The sequence below is a fragment of the Rana temporaria genome, chromosome 6 (genome assembly GCF_905171775.1).
Source record: "Rana temporaria chromosome 6, aRanTem1.1, whole genome shotgun sequence".
In the NCBI taxonomy this organism is placed as follows: Eukaryota; Metazoa; Chordata; class Amphibia; order Anura; family Ranidae; genus Rana; species Rana temporaria.
In genome coordinates, this window is record NC_053494.1 from 206,081,779 (window position 1) to 206,104,513 (window position 22,735).

The 22,735-nt window shown below is 50.3% G+C and overlaps 1 protein-coding gene across 2 annotated transcripts in view; it reads left to right on the forward strand.

Annotated features, from left to right (window-relative positions):
• CFAP65 (cilia and flagella associated protein 65) overlaps positions 1 to 22,233 on the forward strand; it is a 139,832-nt gene extending 117,599 nt beyond the window's left edge. For both annotated transcript variants that reach the window (XM_040358153.1, XM_040358154.1), the window contains exons 32-33: positions 10,801 to 10,935; positions 22,005 to 22,233. In XM_040358153.1, coding sequence (XP_040214087.1) covers positions 10,801 to 10,935; positions 22,005 to 22,113 — 244 coding nt within the window. In that variant the 3' untranslated portion in view covers positions 22,114 to 22,233. The remainder of the gene's footprint in view (positions 1 to 10,800; positions 10,936 to 22,004) is intronic.
• The last annotated feature ends 502 nt before the right edge of the window (positions 22,234 to 22,735 follow it).

Below are 22,735 nucleotides of genomic sequence, written 5' to 3' on the forward strand. Positions count from 1 at the left end.
CATTGTTGGTGACAGTGGGAGGATTTATGGCCCCATTGTTTGTGACAGTGGGAGGATCTATGCCCCATGGTGACAGTGGGAGGATCTAGGCCCCATTGTTGGTGACAATGGGAGGATTTATGACCCCATTGTTGGTGACAATGGGAGGATTTATGACCCCATTGTTGGTGACAGTAGAAAGCGCCTCAAGGGCCGGATACAGGCAAGCAAAAGGCCGAAGTTTGGAGACCACTGCTCTGGAACAACTGCAAAGTACACAGTCTATTTCCCTTTAGTAATTCAACCCCATTGTGTGGAATTGTTTTTTTGCTTCTTATTATTGGGGCTGTTTCACGCTGTTATGCTGAAAAAAAAAAAGCAATAAAAAAGTGTATGTGTTTTTGGTGCATTTTCTGGCTGCCTGACTCCCAGCATGCGCCTGTGAAACATGAACATGCGATTTAAAAAGCGCACTAAAAATGGTGCGTTTTTGATACGTTTTCTATTCATTTTGATGGGGAGGTGTGTTTTTGATGTGCTTTTTAAACATGCAGCTATCCAATAATTTTCCTTTGGGATAATTAAAGTTTTCTTGGGACTTTGTGGGAGAGCCGATCGGCTCGCCTCTATTCAGTGGCTCTTCCCAGCCGTGATTGGCTCTTTACTGAGATCGGTGTAGCGGTGTGTCAGATTGACACACCGCACCACCGATCGCCGCGTGGGTGCGTGGCGGCTGTTATCCTGCTGGACATCATATGACATCTTGGTCCTCTTTGGCTGGCTGCCTCTTCAGGGTGCAGACAGCCACCTCTGAAGGCCGCATTAGACCCGCCCCCCCCACCCACTCTGGTAGGTCTTAACATGTAATGTGCCGTCTTCTCTTCCCCTCTCCCTCCCTGCCTGTCAGGAATCCCCAGTGTGAACCGAGTTAAAATGCTTGTAAAATCCTATAATCCTCTCTATTACAGTTTTTATATATATTGTACAATGTGTGTGTTTCTGTAATATAATTGTGCCAAATACCTTCATTATAGCACCGCTCTGCGCTTCTGTGACCCCCCGGAGCTCTCTTCCCCACAATTATATTACAGAAACACACACATTTTACATTATATACTCCTGTAATAGAGCGGAATATAGGATTTTACAAGCATTTTAAACTAGGGCTTATTTTCGGGGTAGGGTTTATATTGCAGCCCTCCTGGAAAATAACACTAGGTCTTATTTTCGGGGTAGGTCTTCTTTTCAGGGAAAACACAATATGATTTCAGTCCAGTCAACTTGTGGTTATGGTTTTGAAAAGCACAAGGTAACTCACCCTAACTCATTGAGATCATTAAAAAAGACTTATGCCGGTACACACGACCATTTTTCGGGATGTAAAAAATTACATTTTTAATGGTCTAGAAAAAACGACGTTTCTTTCAACCCGATCATTAAACCGGCCTTGCCTACACACGATCGTGAAAAAAAATGCTTTAGCAAGGCGCGGTGACGTACAACACGTACGACGGCACTATAAAGTGGAAGTTCCATGCGTATGACGCCACCCTTGGGGCTGCTTTTGCTTATTTTGTGTTAGTAAAAGATGATTTGCGGTTTTCTGTCTGTTGCAGCGTGATGAATGTGCTTACTCCATTATGAAAGCTAGTTTTACCAGAACGAGCGCTCCCGTCTCATAACTTGCTTATCGTTAAAGCCCACACACGACCATTTTTTACGACGTTAAAAATGACAACGTTAAAAACGGCGTGAAAAATTAGAGCATGTTCGAGATTTTTAATGCCCATTTTTTACGTCGTAAAAAGCCCACACACGATTGTTTTTAAAGTGGAGGTTCCATCAAAAAAACAATTTTGCTTTAAACTGTAGCTTACGACTAAAGCAAAAAAAAATGTTTTTTTTTTTTTTTTTACTCATCTGGAAATGCCTGTTGCTATGTGGTCCCACGAAATCTGCCTTTGAAAACACCTAGGATCCTGACATCATCTCCCTCTAATGCTCCTGGGAAATGTGTGTCATCATTTCCCAGGATGCAGTGCGCTGTCCAATTATCATTCCCCATCCAAGACTTCCAGGAAGTAAGTGCTTGTTGGCTTCACAATGCCCACAAGCAAAATGGCAACGGTGTAGATATAGTTTTATAAACGATCTTTTTTGAATATCTATGCGGATCGACGGCGGATTGTAAAATAGTAAGTGACCGGATTTATATTATAAAAACGCAGGATGAAAGGACATACATTTAAAAAATGCTAATTGTGGTTGGAACTCCGCTTTAACCACTTCCCGCCCGGCCTATGGCCGATTTACGTCCGGGAAGTGGTTATGAAATCCTGACAGGACGTTCTAGAACGTCCTGCAGGATTTCATGCCGCGCGCGCCCGTGGGGGCGCGCATCGCGGCGATCGGTGATGCGGGGTGTCAGTCTGACACCCTGCATCTCCGATCTCGGTAAAGAGCCTCCGGCGGAGACTCTTTACCACGTGATCAGCCGTGTCCAACCACGGCTGATCACGATGTAAACAGGAAGAGCCGCCGATGGCTCTTCCTCACTCGCGTCTGACAGACGCGAGTAGAGGATAGCCGATCGGCGGCTCTCCTGACAGGGGGGGTTCGCGCTGATTGTTTATCAGCGCAGCCCCCCCTCGGATCGCCACACTGGACCACCAGGGATGCCCACCCTGGAGCACCAGGGTGGGCAAAAAAAAAAAAAAAAAAGAAAAAAAAAAAAAAGTCTAAAAAATAAATAAAAAAAAAAACATAAAGAAAAAAGATGCCAGTCAGTGCCCACAAATGGGCACTGACTGGCAACAATCAGTGCTGCCACCCCAGTGTCCATCAGCGCCACCCAGTGTCCATCAGCGCCACCCCAGTGTCCATCAGTGCCACCCCACAGTGCCCATCCATGCCCAGTGCCCACCTAGCAGTGCCCATCTGTGCCACCCATAAGTATCCATCAGTGCCGCCCATGAGTGCCCATCAGTGCCGCCCATGAGTGCCCAGTGCCGCCCATGAGTGCCCATCAGTGCCGCCTATGTGTGCCCATCAGTGCCGCCTATGTGTGCCCATCAGTGCCGCCTATGTGTGCCCATCAGTGCCGCCTATGTGTGCCCATCAGTGCCGCCTATGTGTGCCCATCAGTGTCGCATACCAGCGCCGCCAATCAGTGCCACCTCATCTGTGCCCGTCAGTACTACCTCATCGATGTCCATCAGTGCCATCTCATCGGTGCCCATTAGTGCCGCCATATCAGTGCCCGTAATTGAAAGAGAAAACTTATTTACAAAAAAATTAACAGAAAAAAATAAAAACGTAATTTTTTTTCCAAATTTTCAGCCTTTTTTTAGTTGTTGCGCAAAAAAAAAAATTGCAGAGGTGATCAAATACCACCAAAAGAAAGCTCTATTTGTGGGGAAAAAAGGACGCCAATTTTGTTTGGGTACAGTGTAGCATGACCGCGCAATTGCCATTCAAAGTGCGACAGTGCTGAAAGCTGAAAATTGGCTTGGGCGGGAAGCTGCGTAAGTACCTGGTATGGAAGTGGTTAATGACATAAAAAAAAACGTAATTTCTCTTTCGTTCATAGACGGACACAGCATCCTTTGACCTTAGGGTTATGCTTCTTCCTACCAGGAGATTTAGGCAGAATTCTACAGCACTTAAGGTGTTAAAAACTTTCCTTCATGCCGCTCCTCCCAGGGGGCGTGGCTCCCCCAGGCATAACCCCCACTCTGCTTTAGCAGCCTCAGTTTGTTTCTGCCTAACCGTCAGGAGAGTCAGGCTCTCTCTGGAGTCCTGGACTCTGGAGTTTTTTCTTGCAAATTTTTTTGCATTTTGCGAGTTTTTTCCTCGCTTTTTTATTTTATTTTTATTTTTGAATCCTGCGATTCTTCTATCAACAGCCGACTGGGTGACAGGCTGGGTCCTCGACCCTTGTAGTCCCCCCAGGTTCGGCCTTCGAGCGTGTGCCGGCCCTCAGCTCCGCTTTGGGACGTCCACGACAGGCCCCATTGCTCCAGGGGCGGCCGGGGAACTTCGGTTCTAGGGCACACATATGACCGGTCTCTATGGCCTTGTCACAGTGTGTCTGGCTGACAGCCATGCCGTTCGCGGACGTTGGTTCTGTCTGGGATACCTCCAGCCAGGTAGTCGCAGGACAGGTAAGTAGTGGCCCCTTACTCAGGTAAGTGGTCTGGCTGGAATGTTTTCCCTTGGGAGGTCGACTGAGGGTTTTCCCCTGCTTTCCTCTCTCCCTTATTCCTCTCCCTCCTTTCCCCTTTGGGTGACGGCTGTGCAGGGGGTTTTTTCCCTGGGGCTCATATTTTTTTTTTTTCACTCGGGTATGGCTGGGGCTGTTCTGTGTCACTGCAGGGGACTGTGGTGGACATTCTGGGCATTTTTGTGTGTGCTGTGTGCTGTTTTGGTGTACTGTCATTTTTGGGTACACTGTCTTTTTAAAACTGCGCAACGGCGGCCATTTTGCCGGAGCCGCGCTTGTATTATTCGGCGGCCATTTTCTTGTGGCCGGCGCCATTTTCAGCACTAGTTCGGCCTCTAGTGGCCGTTTCGGCGGGGAAAAAAGACCGCGAATCATCTGAGGGGACAGACGCAGCGCTGCAGCTTCTCCTCAGCACACACTTGCCTTCACAGACCGCGCTGTACCAGGGGGTGGTGAGTCTCAGGGGGCCCCATACTGTGCTCTAGCGGCCGGGAGGTGACCTGTGGGGGACTTTTTTCCTGCCCTTGGCAGTAGGGGTGAAATGGCAACAGCAATATGGAGCCTGTATCAGGCCCCTCATTTCTTACAATGCCGGAATTAACCCTTAAGCGCCCCTCCCCCTGCCACATCTGTTGAATCGGTGTCGGCTGTCCTGGAGTCTTTTCTCACCAGGTTTGAAGCAGCCAGTGCTCGGTTGGGGGGTAAAAAAGCGCCCCCCCCCGGAGGCTGTTTCTGGGGATATCTCTGACGCAGAATCTGATGCTTCTGGTTCTGTCATGTCAGAGGATGCGGGCTTAACCCACATGGACAGCGAGGATGACTCTGCTGCGGAGTCTGCTGATAAGGAATTTGTTGGAGCTCTTATTACTGCGGTGCGTGAGGCTCTTCATTTAGAGGATTTGGCGGAGACACCAGCGGTGTCAGTCCTTTTGGATTCCGCAAACCACCGCGTACCGCTAAGGTATTCCCCTGTGTTCCTTATTTAGACAATATGTTGTATAAGGAATGGGATACACCGCAAAAGGCTTTTACGGTTCCTAAAAGCTTTGCTACCGTTACCCCCTGGAGGAGGACTTTTTTAAAAAAGTGGGTCACTCCTCCGTCGGTGGACCCTCCTGTGTCCAGACTGAGTAAGGCTACTACGTTGCCTGTGGAGGGGGCTCCTGCTTTCAAGGACCCCGCTAATAGGAGAGTGGAGGCCGTGGCCCGCTCCCTGTTCTCGGTGGTGGGTTCGGTGGTAAGGCCGGCTCTGGCCGGAGCCCTGGTAGCTCAGACGCTGACTGAAAGGGCGAAGCTCCTGCTGCAGGACCTGGAGGTCCAGGGGGCTTCCGAGTCCTCTAGGGACCTGGCTGAACAGTTGATTCAGGGTCAGAAGTTTCTCTGCGAGGCGGATATGGATTAGATTCCTTTGCTTTCCAGGGCTTCTGTCTACGCAGTGGTTCTGCGCCGCCTTATATGGCTGAAGTGCTGGTCGGCTGACCAGTACTCAAAAAAGGCCTTGGTAGATTTGCCCTTTAAGGGCGGACGGCTTTTGGGGGCATCCCTGGATGACATCATTAAGGATGCCACTGGAGGTAAGAGCACCTTGCTCCCTCAGTCGGGGAAGGGTAGGGAACCTCGCCGCAAGCAAGGTCCTACTTTTACTACCCCCTAAACGGTTTTTTTTCGTGCGCCAGCGCGGCTGGAAAAGGTCCGCAAGGTGCAAAAGCCCTTGCTGCCGGGCGTAAGCGCCCCTGGTTCAAAAAACCGAACAAGCCTGCGGACAAGCCTGCTTCCGCATGAAGGTCTGCCCCCGCCCGGGTCTCGGGTGGGGGGACGGCTTCACGACTTCGTGGATCGGTGGAATTCTCTTCTATCCGACCGTTGGGTTTGCGAGGTGGTCGCCTCGGGGTACAAGATAGAGTTCCTTTCTTGTCCCCCAAACAGATTTTTTTTTTTCCATCCAACCTCCAGCTTCCTCCGGATCGTCGGCTAGCCCTGTCCGGGGCTGTCCAGGATCTTCTGGACAGGGGGGTGGTTGTGCCGGTCCCCTCGCTGGAACGGTTTCGGGGGTTCTACTCCAATCTGTTCGTGGTCCCCAAGAAGGGAGGGGTTCGCCCTATCCTGGACCTAAAGGCCCTCAACTCCTTTGTCAAGGTGCAGCGATTCAGGATGGAGTCGGTCCGTTCTATCATGGCGTCCCTCCACCAGGGGGACTTCATGGCGTCCTTAGACATCATGGACGCATACCTGCATGTTCCCGTTTGCACAAGCCACCAAAGGTATCTGCGCTTTGCGATCGGGGAGGACCACTATCAATTCGTGGCCCTCCCGTTCGGGCTGGCGTCGGCACCACGGGTGTTCACCAAGGTGCTCGCCCCGATCCTGGCCTTGCTACGGCAGCGAGGGATCGCTATCGTGGGATACCTGGACGACCTTCTCCTGAGAGCTTCTTCAGGCTCAGAGTTAGAGGAGGACGTGTCCATCACGTGTCGGACTCTGCAGGAGTTCGGCTGGTTTCTGAATCTCAGAAAATCAGTGTTGGTTCCGTCCCAGAGGCTGGAACCCCTGGGGCTGGTTTTGGATTCGGGGGAGACAAAAGTGTTCCTCCCATCGCAAAACCTGCTGACCCTGCAATCTGCAGTGAGACAGTTGTTGACCCAGAAGTGGTCATCTCTTCGCTTCTGCATGCGGGTTCTGGGTCTGATGGTGGCCTCCTTCGAGGCAGTTCTGTATGCCCAATCCACACCAGGGTACTACAGAAGGAGATTCTGTCACGATGGGACAGGGTCCCATCTTCTCTGGATCACCAGATTCGGTTGAGCCATCTGGCCAAGTCTTCCCTGGCATGGTGGCTGACGTCTCCGGTGCTTCGGTCCGGGAAGTCTTTTCTTCCGTGCCGCTGGACAGTGGTCACGACGGATGCCAGCCTCTTCGGCTGGGGGGGCGTCTGGGGCACCCAGTCAGCCCAGGGGCGCTGGACTCGGGAGGAGTCCCGCCTGCCGATCAAGCTGTGCCTTGTCAGGTGGTCGCTGGAGCTACAGGGCCGTCCTGTCAGGATCCAGTCCGACAACGCCACGGCCGTGGCGTACATCAATCATCAGGGCGGCACAAGGAGCTCGGCCGCGGCGACGGAGGTCGCTCACATACTTCGGTGGGCCGAAAGGTCCGTTCCGGCCCTGTCGGCGGTATACATTCCGGGAGTTCTGAATTGGCAAGCCGACTTCCTAAGTCGCATGACTCTGGATCAAGGGGAGTGGTCTCTCCACCCGGAGGTGTTTCAGATCCTGTGCCAAAAATGGGGCACTCCAGACGTGGACCTTCTGGCGTCCCGTCTCAATCGGAAGGTACCACGGTTTGTGGCTAGGTCAAGGGACCCGTGGGCAGACGCGTCAGTGGCTCCCTGGGTCAATATCACCTGATTTACGCCTTCCCTCCTCTAAGGCTCCTACCCCGCCTGCTGCGCAGGGTGGAAGCCGAAGGTATTCCAACGATCCTGATCGCCCCGGATTGGCCGCGTCGCTCTTGGTACGCGGACCTGGTACGTCTGGTGACAGACGCCCCCTGGCGTCTGCCTCTGAGGGAAGATCTCCTGTCTCAGGGCCCGATCTTCCATCCTGCTTTACGGTCACTGGCTTTAACGGCGTGGCTGTTGAAAACCAGGTACTGAAGGACCGGGGCCTGTCGGGCCCGGTAATCTCTACCATGCTGCGTGCACGGAAGTCCACTTCTCGAAAAATTTACCATCGTACATGGAAAGCATACATCTCTATGTGTGAGGAGATGAAGTGGCACCCCCGTACTTACGTGGTGTCCCGGATCCTGCTGTTCCTACAGCGGGGAGTGGACCAGGCTCTTGCCTTGAGCACGATCAAGAGTCAGATTTCTGCTCAGGCTGTTTATTTTCAGCGTCCCTTGGCAGCGAATTCTTTGGTTCGCACGTTTGTGCAGGGGGTCCGGCATGTGGCCCCCCCGGTGCGCCCTCCGCTACCTTCTTGGGACTTGAACTTGGTCCTCTCGGCGCTTCAGCGTGCCCCCTTTGAGGACATTCGGGAGATCCCCTTGCTGACTTTGTCGCAGAAGGTGGTCTTTCTGGTAGCTATTACCTCTATCAGACGAGTGTCTGAACTGGCGGCCTTGTATTGCAAGGCCCCCTACTTGGTCATCCATCAGGATAAGGCGGTGCTGCGCCCGCAGCCCTCTTTTCTTCCGAAGGTCGTTTCGGCCTTTCACATTAACGAGGACATTGTTGTTCCATCATTATGTCCTCAGCCGAAGAACCCGAAGGAGGCCTCTTTACATTCTCTGGATGTGGTTCGGGCCCTTCGAGTTTACTTGTCGGCGACAGCTCCGTTCCGGAAGTCGGACTCGCTGTTCGTGTCTGTGTCCGGTCCCAGTAAGGGCCTGGCAGTCTCGTCGGCCACCATTTCCAGGTGGATCCGACAGGTTGTGCTTCAGGCCTACGCCCTGAAGGGGCGGGCGCCTCCCTTTCGGGTCATGGCGCATTCGACCAGGGCGATCGGGGCCTCCTGGGCTTCCGACACCAAGCCTCTGTGTTACAGGTGTGTAAGGCAGCGACCTGGTCGTCGTTCCACACTTTTTCAAAGTTTTATAAGGTGGATGTGAGTGCATCTTCTGATGCCTCCTTCGGCCGCAGGGTGTTACAGGCGGCAGTTTAAGGTTGGAGTTCCTCCGTTGAGTAACTCCGGTTTTGTTTGGGGTGTAACCTGTTTTTGCTGTGTTATTTTCCCACCCCTCGAATTTTTTTGACACTGCTTGGGGACGTCCCTAAGGTCAAAGGATGCTGTGTCCGTCTATGAACGAAAGAGAAAAAAGGATTTTTGTACTCACCGTAAAATCCATTTCTCTGAGTTCATAGACGGACACAGCACCCACCCCTCCTTTGTTTGTACTGCTTGTTACGAACTGAGGCTGCTAAAGCAGAGTGGGGGTTATGCCTGGGGGAGCCACGCCCCCTGGGAGGAGCGGCATGAAGGAAAGTTTTTAACACCTTAAGTGCTGTAGAATTCTGCCTAAATCTCCTGGTAGGAAGAAGCATAACCCTAAGGTCAAAGGATGCTGTGTCCGTCTATGAACTCAGAGAAATGGATTTTACGGTGAGTACAAAAATCCTTTTTTTTTTACAATCTGAAAAACGGTCGTGTGTACGCAGCATAATGCCGCGTACACACGACCATTTTTCACGATGTTAAAAATTACATTTTTTTTTTTAATGTCATTAAAAACGACCGTGTGTAGGCTCCAGAACATTTTTTGCGCCGTTAAAAATGGCCATTAATAATTTAGAACCTGCTCTAAATTTTGTAAAAAAATGGTCGTGTGTGTGCTTTAACGACATGAAAAAAACGCGCATGTTCAGAAGCAAGTTATGAGATGGGAGCGCTTGTTCTGGTAAAACGACCGTTCGTAATGGAGATGGCACATTCGTCACGCTGTAACAGACAGTAAAGCGCGAATCGTCTTTCACCAAACTTTTACTTAACACGAAATCAGCTAAAGCAGCCCAAAGGGTGGCGTCATCTAAATGGAACTTCCCATTTATAGTGCCGTCGTACGTGTTGTACGTCACCGCGCTTTACTAGAGCTTTTTCACGATTGTGTGTATGCAAGGCCGGTTTAACGATCGGGTTGAAAAAAACGCTGTTTATTCTAGACCATTCAAAATGGTTGTGTGTACGCAGCATTAGGGGGGAAATGAACAAAAGGCCTGGCGTGGTAGGGCCATACTGCTGACCACTGAGCCACCATAGTACCACTGCATACAAAACGCAACACCTGTCAGATTTGCATTTTCCCACAAGTTGTCCTCAATCATACAGAAGGGGCCAGATTCTCAAAAGAGATACGCCGTCGTATCTCTGAGTCTGTCCGGTCGTATCTATGCGCCTGATTCTTAGAATCAGTTACGCATAGATTTCCCTTAGATCCGACTGGCGTAAGTCTCTTACGCCGTCGGATCGTAACTGCATATTTACGCTGGCCGCTAGGGGCGTGTACGCTGATTTACGCTTAGAAATATGTAAATCAGCTAGATACGCGAATTCACGAACGTACGCCCGGCCGATGCAGTACAGATACGCCGTTTACGTTAGGCTTTTCCCGGCGTAAAGTTACCCCTGCTATATGGTGGCGTAAGTGCGGCGTACCAATGTTAAGTATGGCTGTCGTTCCCGCGTCGAATTTTGATTTTTTTACGCCGTTTGCGTAACTCGTCTGTGAATGGGGCTGGACGTAATTTACGTTCACGTCAAAACCAATACGTCCTTGCGGCGTATTAGGAGCAATGCACACTGAGAGATTTCCACGGACGGCACATGCGCCGTTCGTGAAAAACGTCAATCACGTCGGGTCACAAGTTATTAACATAAAACACGCCCCCCTGTTCCAAATTTGAATTAGGCGGGCTTACGCCGACCTTTTTACGCTACGCCGCCGCAACTTACGGAGCAAGTGCTTTGAGAATACAGCACTTGCCCTTCTAAGTTGCGGAGGCGTAACGTAAATCGGATACGTTACGCCCGCGCAAAGATACGCGGATCTACGTGAATCTACCCCAAGGTCTTTTATATCAGTTCCTGGATTCTCATTGTGTCTTTCAGGGCTCCACTCTTCAGCCAGCTCGTAGAGTCTATTCTGGAGAACACTCTACAGAACATCGTAACTGAAGCCAATCGAGGGGAAGTGGTGCTTACAACTCGTCCGCGTGTCATCGCTCTGCCACCTGCCACCCCAAGGTAGGTCACATGACACCATGTAGAAGTGGCCTATGGGAGGATCTGGATCCTTTCCTTCCACCAACCAGCCCCGAAATCCCCAGCTTCTGTCAACTCAAGAGCCACATTCAAATATGGCAGATAGCAGTGATGGACAACACTCTAGGAGTTGTATTAAAAATAGTTTTCACATTAACCACTTCGTTACCGGGCCTATTTTGGCACTGTTCTCCTTTATGTAAAAATCACATTTTTTTTGCTAGAAAATTAATCAGAACCCCCAAACATTATATATTTTTTTTTAGCAGACACCCTAGGGAATAAAATGGCGGTCATTGCAACTTTTTTTCTCGCACGGTATTTGCGCAATAATTTTTCAAACGCCTTTTTTTAGGGAAAAAAACAGTTTCATGAATTAAAAAATAACAAAACAGTAAAGTTAGCCCAATTTTTTTGTATAATGTGAAAGACGATGTTACGCCGAGTAAATAGATACCTAACATGTCACGCTTTAAAATTGCGCACACTCATGGAATGGCGCCAAACTTCGGTACTTAAAAATCTCCATAGGCGACGCTTTAACATTTTTTACAGGTTACTATTTTTGAGTTACAGAGTAGCTCTAGTGATAGAATTGTTGCACACGCTCTAACGCACGCGATGATACCTCACATGTGGGGTTTGAACGGTGTTTACATATGTGGGCGGGACTTGCATGCGCGTTCGCTTCTGCACGCGAGCGACCGGGACAGGGGCGTTTTTAAATTTTTTTTTTTATTATTTTATTTAATTTTTTTACTTCATTTTTTTATTTTTACACTTTTTTTGTCATTTTTTTTTTTTTGATCACTTTTATTCCTATTACAAGGAATGTACACATCCCTTGTAATAGGAATCAGTGTGACAGGTCCTCTTTATGGAGAGATGTGGGGTCAATAAGACCCTGCATCTCTCCTCCAGGCTTACAAGCATGAAATCGGTGAAAAACATTTCACCGATTACATGCCGACAGCCGCGATTGCGGCTTTGTTTACTTCCGGGTACCGGGCGTGACGTCATAACGTCGCGCCCGGCCCTCCGACGGTCATAGAGATGACTGTGACCGTCTGGTCACCAGTCATCTCTATGGTTCAGCAATGCGCGCCGGCCGATTCGCTCTCCGGGCCCCCGATGGCACGGGAGAGCCCGGAGAAGCACCGGATGGCGGCGGGAGGGGGGGGGACGTCCCCTCCCGCTGCCTAGAAGAACGATCGAGCGGCGGAACCGCCGCTTTAATCATTCTTCTGGTGCACAGAATCGCCGGCTGAAGACAGAGATATCTGAATGATGCCTGCAGCTGCAGGCATCATTCAGATATCACCACTCAAAGTCCAGGACGGTCAGACTACCTAAAACTGGTATTTCAGTTGGATGCTGGCGAGGCAAACCATGAGATGGTTCCTTGTATTTCTCTGAGTTTTAATAGGGAGGTCTCAGAACTTGAGTTCTCAGGTTGGTACTCTGCTGAAGCCATACCAAGGGAGTACCATGCTGCAGGTAGCATTTTTTATTTGCTTTAAGGTGAGGATGCAACCGGATGTTTGGTAACAGGATAAGCAGGACCCCAATACTGAATAACCAATGATGTTCAGTGTAACGGTCAGGGGTTAACGCCGTTTACGATATTCCATTCCACCCAAGACACGACAGCTTATCGACACTCCACAATCCAGCAGACGAACATGGCCCATACAGATTCCCCAGAAACGAGACACAGCTCTGTTCTCTAGTTCAACAGGAATAGATACTTTAATGGGAAAACTCAGGCTCTTATATACAGTCAGCAACCAAATATGAACAATGACCGAACTCCACCCACAACATGACACAAGGAGCCCAATACACATTTTTAGTCAGACTTTCTGGCACCGATATAATCCACATGAGCTAATTAGCTACAGCTGACAAGTCAGATATCAAGACTCCAGCTTTTCTTACCTGCTATACAATACACATTTGTGGACATAGGATGACCCTAGACACAAAAGTCATTGGTGAAGCTGAAACAGGAGTACCCGGCATCCTTCAAGAGCCTCTGGGTCCCACGGGCCATACCGTTACATTCAGTAACTGGCAGATTTCACTGCTGCAACCAACAGGTGACTTAGCCCATTACATACCACCTATACCTAAACAGTATGGGCCAGATCCACGAAGCAGTTACACTGGCGTAACTGCTAGTTTGCTCCGGCGTATCTTTGTTTTGTATCCACAAAACAAGATACGCCTGAAGCTGTGCTAGATCCGACTGGCGTACGTCCTAGTACGCCGTCGGATCAGAAATGGCATGATGTAGGTTCACAGCATTAGATTCCAAATGCAAATAACACACTTAAGCCTTCGCACACACAATCGGATATCTGATGGAATCTAATCCGATGGATTTTTTCATCAGATATCCGATGAAGCTGACTGATGATCAGTCGTGCCTACACACCATCGGTTAAAAATCTGATCGTGTCAGAACGCGGTGACGTAAAACACAACGTCGTGCTGAGAAAAATGAAGTTCAATGCTTCCGAGCATGCGTCGACTTGATTCTGAGCATGCGTGGATTTTTGACCGATGGACTTCCACACAGACAATCGTTTTTCTCTTTCGTTCATAGACGGACACAGCCTTCATTGACCTTAGGGTTATGCTTCTTCCTACCAGGAGATTTAGGCAGAATTCTACAGCACTTAAGGTGTTAAAAACTTTCCTTCATGCCGCTCCTCCCAGGGGGAGTGGCTCCCCCAGGCATAACCCCCACTCTGCTCTAGCAGCCTCAGTTTGTTTCTGCCTAACCGTCAGGAGAGTCAGGCTCTCTCTGGAGTCCTGGACTCTGGAGTTTTTTCTTGCAAATTTTTTTGCATTTTGCGAGTTTTTTCCTCGCTTTTTTATTTTATTTTTATTTTTGAATCCTGCGATTCTTCTATCAACAGCCGACTGGGTGACAGGCTGGGTCCTCGACCCTTGTAGTCCCCCCAGGTTCGGCCTTCGAGCGTGTGCCGGCCCTCAGCTCCGCTTTGGGACGTCCACGACAGGCCCCATTGCTCCAGGGGCGGCCGGGGAACTTCGGTTCTAGGGCACACATATGACCGGTCTCTATGGCCTTGTCACAGTGTGTCTGGCTGACAACCATGCCGTTCGCGGACGTTGGTTCTGTCTGGGATACCTCCAGCCGGGTAGTCGCAGGACAGGTAAGTAGTGGCCCCTTACTCAGGTAAGTGGTCTGGCTGGAATGTTTTCCCTTGAGAGGTCGACTGAGGGTTTTCCCCTGCTTTCCTCTCTCCCTTATTCCTCTCCCTCCTTCCCCCTTTGGGTGACGGCTGTGCAGGGTTTTTTTTTCTCTGGGGCTCATTTTTTTCCACTCGTGGTATGGCTGGGGCTGTTCTGTGTCACTGCAGGGGACTGTGGTGGACATTCTGGGCATTTTTGTGTGTGCTGTGTGCTGTTTTGGTGTACTGTCATTTTTGGGTACACTGTCTTTTTAAAACTGCGCAACGGCGGCCATTTTGCCGGAGCCGCGCTTGTATTATTCGGCGGCCATTTTCTTGTGGCCGGCGCCGTTTTCAGCACTAGTTCGGCCTCTAGTGGCCGTTTCGGCGCTGCAGCTTCTCCTCAGCACACACTTGCCTTCACAGACCGCGCTGTACCAGAGGGTGGTGAGTCTCAGGGGGCCCCATACTGTGCTCTAGCGGCCGGGAGGTGACCTGTGGGGGACTTTTTTCCTGCCCTTGGCAGTAGGGGTGAAATGGCAACGGCAATATGGAGCCTGAATCAGGCCCCTCATTCCTTACAATGCCGGAATTAACCCTTAGCGCCCCTTCCCCTGCCACATCTGTTGAGTCGGTGTCGGCTGTCCTGGAGTCTTTTTCTCACCAGGTTTGAAGCAGCCAGTGCTCGGTTGGGGGGTAAAAAAGCCCCCCCGGAGGCTGTTTCTGGGGATATCTCTGACGCAGAATCTGACAACGCTATTGCTGCTTCTGGTTCTGTCGTGTCAGAGGATGCGGGCTTAACCCACATGGACAGCGAGGATGACTCTGCTGCGGAGTCTGCTGACAAGGAATTTGTTGGAGCTCTTATAACTGCGGTACGTGAGACTCTTCATTTAGAGGATGTGGCGGAGACACCAGCGGTGTCAGTCCCTTTTGGATTCCGCAAACCACCGCGTACCGCTAAGGTATTCCCCTGTGTTCCTTATTTAGACAATATGTTGTATAAGGAATGGGATACACCGCAAAAGGTTTTTACGGTTCCTAAAAGCTTTGCTACCCGTTACCCCCTGGAGGAGGACTTTTTTAAAAAGTGGGTCACTCCTCCGTCGGTGGACCCTCCTGTGTCCAGACTGAGTAAGGCTACTACGTTGCCTGTGGAGGGGGCTCCTGCTTTCAAGGACCCCGCTGATAGGAGAGTGGAGGCCGTGGCCCGCTCCCTGTTCTCGGTGGTGGGTTCGGTGGTAAGGCCGGCTCTGGCCGGAGCCCTGGTAGCTCAGACGCTGACTGAAAGGGCGAAGCTCCTGCTGCAGGACCTGGAGGTCCAGGGGGCTTCCGAGTCCTCTAGGGACCTGGCTGAACAGTTGATTCAGGGTCAGGAGTTTCTCTGCGAGGCGGATATGGATTAGATTCCTTTGCTTTCCAGGGCTTCTGTCTACGCAGTGGTTCTGCGCCGCCTTATATGGCTGAAGTGCTGGTCGGCTGACCAGTCCTCAAAAAAGGCCTTGGTAGATTTGCCCTTTAAGGGCGGACGGCTTTTGGGGGCATCCCTGGATGACATCAGTAAGGATGCCACTGGAGGTAAGAGCACCTTGCTCCCTCAGTCGGGGAAGGGTAGGGAACCTCGCCGCAAGCAAGGTCCTACTTTTACTACCCCTAAGCGTTTTTTTCGTGCGCCAGCGCGGCTGGAAAAGGTCCGCGAGGTGCAAAAGCCCTTGCTGCCGGGCGTAAGCGCCCCTGGTTCAAAAAACCGAACAAGCCTGCTTCCGCATGAAGGTCTGCCCCCGCCCGGGTCTCGGGTGGGGGGACGGCTTCACGACTTCGTGGATCGGTGGAATTCTCTTCTATCCGACCGTTGGGTTTGCGAGGTGGTCGCCTCGGGGTACAAGATAGAGTTCCTTTCTTGTCCCCCAAAACAGATTTTTTCCATCCAACCTCCAGCTTCCTCCGGATCGTCGGCTAGCCCTGTCCGGGGCTGTCCAGGATCTTCTGGACAGGGGGGTGGTTGTGCCGGTCCAATCTGTTCGTGGTCCCCAAGAAGGGAGGGGTTCGCCCTATCCTGGACCTAAAGGCCCTCAACTCCTTTGTCAAGGTGCAGCGATTCAGGATGGAGTCGGTCCGTTCTATCATAGCGTCCCTCCACCAGGGGGACTTCATGGCGTCCTTAGACATCATGGACGCATACCTGCATGTTCCCGTTTGCACAAGCCAACAAAGGTATCTGCGCTTTGCGATCGGGGAGGACCACTATCAATTCGTGGCCCTCCCGTTCGGGCTGGCGTCGGCACCACGGGTGTTCACCAAGGTGCTCGCCCCGATCCTGGCCTTGCTACGGCAGCGAGGGATCGCTATCATGGGATACCTGGACGACCTTCTCCTGAGAGCTTCTTCAGGCTCAGAGTTAGAGGAGGACGTGTCCATCACGTGTCGGACTCTGCAGGAGTTCGGCTGGTTTCTGAATCTCAGAAAATCAGTGTTGGTTCCGTCCCAGAGGCTGGAACACCTGGGGCTGGTTTTGGATTCGGGGGAGACAAAAGTGTTCCTCCCATCGAAAAAACTGCTGACCCTGCAATCTGCAGTGAGACAGTTGTTGACCCAGAAGTGGTCATCTCTTCGCTTCTGCATGCGGGTTCTGGGTCTGATGGTGGCCTCCTTCGAGGCGGTTCCGTATGCCCAATTCCACACCAGGGTACTACAGAAGGAGATTCTGTCACGATGGGACAGGGTCCCATCTTCTCTGGATCGCCAGATTCGGTTGAGCCATCTGGCCAAGTCTTCCCTGGCATGGTGGCTGACGTCTCTGGTGCTTCGGTCCGGGAAGTCTTTTCTTCTGTGCCGCTGGACAGTGGTCACGACGGATGCCAGCCTCTTCGGCTGGGGGGGCGTCTGGGGCCCAGTCAGCCCAGGGGCGCTGGACTCGGGAGGAGTCCCGCCTGCCGATCAATATCCTGGAGCTCCGAGCAATCAAGCTGTGCCTTGTCAGGTGGTCCCTGGAGCTACGGGGTCGTCCTGTCAGGATCCAGTCCGACAACGCCACGGCCGCGGCGTACTTCAATCATCAGGGCGGCACAAGGAGCTCGGCCGCGGCGACGGAGGTCGCTCACATACTTCGGTGGGCCGAAAGGTCCGTTCCGGCCCTGTCGGCGGTATACATTCCGGGAGTTCTGAATTGGCAAGCCGACTTCCTAAGTCGCATGACTCTGGATCAAGGGGAGTGGTCTTTCCACCCGGAGGTGTTTCAGGTCCTGTGCCAAAAATGGGGCACTCCAGACGTGGACCTTCTGGCGTCCCGTCTCAATCGGAAGGTACCACGGTTTGTGGCCAGGTCAAAGGACCCGTGGGCAGACGCGTCAGACGCGTTAGTGGCTCCCTGGGGTCAATATCACCTGATTTACGCCTTCCCTCCTCTAAGGCTCCTACCCCGCCTGCTGCGCAGGGTGGAAGCCGAAGGTATTCCAACGATCCTGATCGCCCCAGATTGGCCGCGTCGCTCTTGGTACGCGGACCTGGTACGTCTGGTGGCAGACGCCCCCTGGCGTCTGCCTCTGAGGGAAGATCTCCTGTCTCAGGGCCCGATCTTCCATCCTGCTTTACGGTCACTGGCTTTAACGGCGTGGCTGTTGAGAACCAGGTACTGAAGGACCAGGGCCTGTCGGGCCCGGTAATCTCTACCATGCTGCGTGCACGGAAGTCCACTTCTCGAAAAATGTACCATCGTACATGGAAAGCATACATCTCTAGGTGTGAGGAGATGAAGTGGCACCCCCGTACTTACGTGGTGTCCCGGATCCTGCTGTTCCTACAGCGGGGAGTGGACCAGGCTCTTGCCTTGAGCACGATCAAGAGTCAGATTTCTGCTCTGGCTGTTTATTTTCAGCGTCCCTTGGCAGCGAATTCTTTGGTTCGCACGTTTGTGCAGGGGGTCCGGCATGTGGCCCCCCCGGTGCGCCCTCCGCTACCTTCTTGGGACTTGAATTTGGTCCTCTCGGCGCTTCAGCGTGCCCCCTTTGAGGACATTCGGGAGATCCCTTTGCTGACCTTGTCGCAGAAGGTGGTCTTTCTGGTAGCTATTACCTCTATCAGACGAGTGTCTGAACTGGCGGCCTTGTCTTGCAAGGCCCCCTACTTGGTCATCCATCAGGATAAGGCGGTGCTGCGCCCGCAGCCCTCTTTTCTTCCGAAGGTCGTTTCGGCCTTTCACATTAACGAGGACATTGTTGTTCCATCATTATGTCCTCAGCCGAAGAACCCGAAGGAAGCCATTTTACATTCTCTGGATGTGGTTCGGACCCTTCGAGTTTACTTGTCGGCGACAGCTCAGTTCCGGAAGTCGGACTCGCTGTTCGTGTCTGTGTCCGGTCCCAGTAAGGGCCTGGCAGTCTCGTCGGCCACCATTTCCAGGTGGATCCGACAGGTTGTGCTTCAGGCCTACGCCCTGAAGGGGCGGGCGCCTCCCTTTCGGGTCACGGCGCATTCGACCAGGACGATCGGGGCCTCCTGGGCTTTCCGACACCAAGCCTCTGTGTTACAGGTGTGTAAGGCTGCGACCTGTTTGTCGGTCCACACTTTTTCAAAGTTTTATAAGGTGGATGTGAGTGCATCTTCTGATGCCTCCTTCGGCCGCAGGGTGTTACAGGCGGCAGTTTAAGGTTGGAGTTCCTCCGTTGAGTAACTCCGGTTTTGTTTGGGGTGTAACCTGTTTTTGCTGTGTTATTTTCCCACCCCTCGAATTTTTTTGACACTGCTTGGGGACGTCCCTAAGGTCAATGAAGGCTGTGTCCGTCTATGAACGAAAGAGAAAAAAGGATTTTTGTACTCACCGTAAAATCCATTTCTCTGAGTTCATAGACGGACACAGCACCCACCCCTCCTTGGTTTGTACTGCTTGTTACGAACTGAAGCTGCTAGAGCAGAGTGGGGGTTATGCCTGGGGGAGCCACGCCCCCTGGGAGGAGCGGCATGAAGGAAAGTTTTTAACACCTTAAGTGCTGTAGAATTCTGCCTAAATCTCCTGGTAGGAAGAAGCATAACCCTAAGGTCAATGAAGGCTGTGTCCGTCTATGAACTCAGAGAAATGGATTTTACGGTGAGTACAAAAATCCTTTTTTTTCTATCGTTTTTTTATCCATAGGAACATTTTAAAACATGTTCTATTTTTTTTTCACAGATGAAAAAAAAAAAAAACGATGGGGCCCACACACGATCGGTTCGTCCGATGAAATCGGTCCGTTTTCATCAGACAAACCGATCGTGTGTACAGGGCTTTAGGCCTTATGCACACTGGACGTTATATTAACGTTCTAAAATCGCCAGTAGCTTTGCAGTGAGTTTTTCAACGTTTTTGAAATAGTGTTTTTCAGCGTTCAGATAACATGCTGGAGAGTTTATTGACTGTAGAAAAAAAACATCTGAAGCCAAAAACAGCTGCTGTTAAAATGTCCAAAAAACGTCCAGCGTGCATATGATGTCTTACAATCAAATCCAGACCTTTCACCTGCTTAATTGAGGGAAAAAATAACAAAAGAGTAGCCCACACCTGTCCATGAAACAGCTTTTGATTGAATTGTCCAATTACTTTTGGTCCCTTGAAAAAGGGGGGGTGGCTATATATCCTAAACCCTTCCTCTGATTTGGATGTACATACCCTCAAAGTAAAAATAGAAAAAAAAACTAAAGTGGACTTTTAAGGCACAATTAATAAAATTAGGAGTATTAAAGTAAGTATTTAGAGTACAAAAAAGTTTATCTATATTCAAAGAATTATTGCATAAAAATCGACATAAATGTTGATTTTTATTGAATAATACTTTGAATATAAATAAACTTTTTTTGTACTCTAAATACTTACTTTACTGCTTGCCGACCAGCGCACGACTATATACGTCGGCAGCATGGCACGGACAGGCAGAAGGACGTATATATACGTCCCCTTTAAGAGCGCGGCAGCTCGTTTGCACGCCTGCCGCGGGCGGCTCGCGCGCCCACCCGCCGCAAACTCTGTGAGCCCAACCACGGGTCCTGCGAACTCGATCGCCGCGGGGATACCCACGATCGTGTCACGGTGAGGAAGAACGGGGAGATGCTGATGTAAACAAGCATTTCCCCGCTCTGCCTAGTGACAGTGACAGTGATCACCACTTCCTATAATCGGAAGCGGTGATCAGTGTCTTGTCACGTGTAGCCCATCTACCCTACAGTAAGAATCACTCACTAGGGCACACTTAACCCCTACAGCGCCACCTAGTAGTTAACCCCTTCACTGCTAGTTTCATTTTCACAGTAATCCGTGCATTTTTTTTAGCACTGGTCGCTGTAAAAATGACAGTGGTCCCGAAAATGTGTCAAAAGTGTCCGATGTGTCTGCCATAATGTCACAGTCACGATAAAGATCGCTGCCATTACTAGTGAGAAAACATTTTTATAATAAAAATGCCATAAAACTATCCCCTATTTTGTAGACGCTATAACCTTTGCGCAAACTGATCAATAACTGCTTATTGCGATTTTTTTTTACCAAAAATATGTAGAAGAATACGTATCGACCTAAACTTAGGAAAAACATTTTTTTTTATATATTTTTGGGGAATATAGGGGGTAATCCACAAAAGGGATACGCCGGCGTATCTACTGTTACGCCGTCGTATCCCTGTTTCTATCTATGGAACTGATCCACAGAATCAGTTTACCATAGATAGGCAGAAGATCCGACATGTGTAATTGAATTACACTGTCGGATCTTAAGGATGCAATTCTAGGCCGGCCGCTAGGTGGCGAGGCCATTGCGGCCGGCCTAGAATATGCAAATGAACACTTACGGCGATCCACGAACGTTCCGACGGGCCCGTCGCGCTAAATCTACGTCGTTTACGTCGAGTTACGCCGCGTAAAAATAGGGCTGAGTCCTATTTGACTAAGCCCTATTAAGTATGGCCGTCGTTCCCGCATCGAAATTTTAAACTCTACGTCGTTTACGTAAGACGTTCGTGAATGGCGCTGGACGTCATTTACGTTACCGTCTAAGCAAATGATGTCGGAGCGACGTCAGTTAGCGCAATGCACATCGGGTAAGTTACCCGGCGGAGCATGCGCAGTACGTCCGGCGCGGGAGCGCGCCTAATTTAAATGGGACTCGCCCCATTAGATTCGGCACGCCTTGCGCCGGACGGATTTGAGTTACACCGCCGCAAATTTCCAGGTAAGTGTGTTGTGGATCGATACCTAACTTAGGAAATTTGCGGCAGTTAGGTATTAAATCACTTAAGTTACGTTGCGCTGCGGGGCTGTGGATTTGGCCCATATATTATAGCAAAAAGTAAAACATATTGCATTTTTTTCAAAATTATCGCTCTTTTTTTAAAATAAAAACTGCAGAGGTGATCAAATACCACCAAATGAAAGCTCTATTTGTGGGGGAAAAAAGGACGCCACTTTTGATTGAGTACAAAGTCGCACGTTGTCCGTAAAATCGATGCAAAAGACGGCCTGGTCATTCAGCAGCCAATTCTTCCAGGGGCTGAAAAAAACATGAGACTTTACAGCCCCTTTAATTTCACTTTAACATGTAAAAAAGCTTTTAAGAGATGTTAGTGGATGGGTGTAGATCACATTTAAATGCTCAGTAAATATGATCTTCATTCATGTGTAAAGTCAGGGCAGCTCATGACCCTCTGGGTAGTCCTGAGGGCAGCAGAGACGGCTCTGCACTTGTTCCTTTATACAGCAGACACAGCACCAGCGGCAGGCAATCTACCTGTCCCAGGTGGGAAAGGCTTCGCACCATTTACAGCTGTGTCAACACTGGAGCTCTGCGGTTTTCTGTGAACAAATATAACAAATTTGCCCTTTCTTCATTAGGGGGATCACACCGACCTCGTTCAGAACACCATCTGTGGCACACAATGTACCGGCCAATTCAATGACTCCAGAAGATCCAGGACCTGCTCCACCCACAGATATTAAATAGGGAACTCTGCGTCCGGCACGCGGTGTCATATGACAAGGTTACCTGGCAAGGTTCTCCATCCTTCATCAAATTCACTACACATTATTTTATTAATAAAAAGGTTCTGCTTGTGTACCTGTATCTGCAACTTTTTTTATTTTTATTTTTTTCATAAAAACTTGCATAGCAGTTTGCCCAACGAAAGTGCCTCTAAATATGTTCTAGGGTATTTTATTTTTATTTTATATATATTAGGCTATTTCTTGGAATGGTTAAATATTTTTCATTATTTTCAAATGGAAAATACCACGGGCCAGATTCATGTACAATTGCGGCGGCGTAACGTATAGCATTTACGTTACACCGCCGCAAGTTTTACGGGCAAGTGCTTGATTCACAAAGCACTTGCCTGCAAACTTGCGGCGGCGTAGCGTAAATCCGTCCGGCGCAAGCCCGCCTAATTCAAATGGGGCGTGTATCATTTAAATTAGGCGCGTTCCCGCGCCGAACGTACTGTGCATGCTCCATTTTGAAATTTCCCGCCGTGCTTTGCGCGAAATGACGTCGCACCGACGTAATTTTTTGAACAGCGACGTACGTTACGTCCTTTCCTATTCACAGACGACTTACGCAAAAAAAAAAA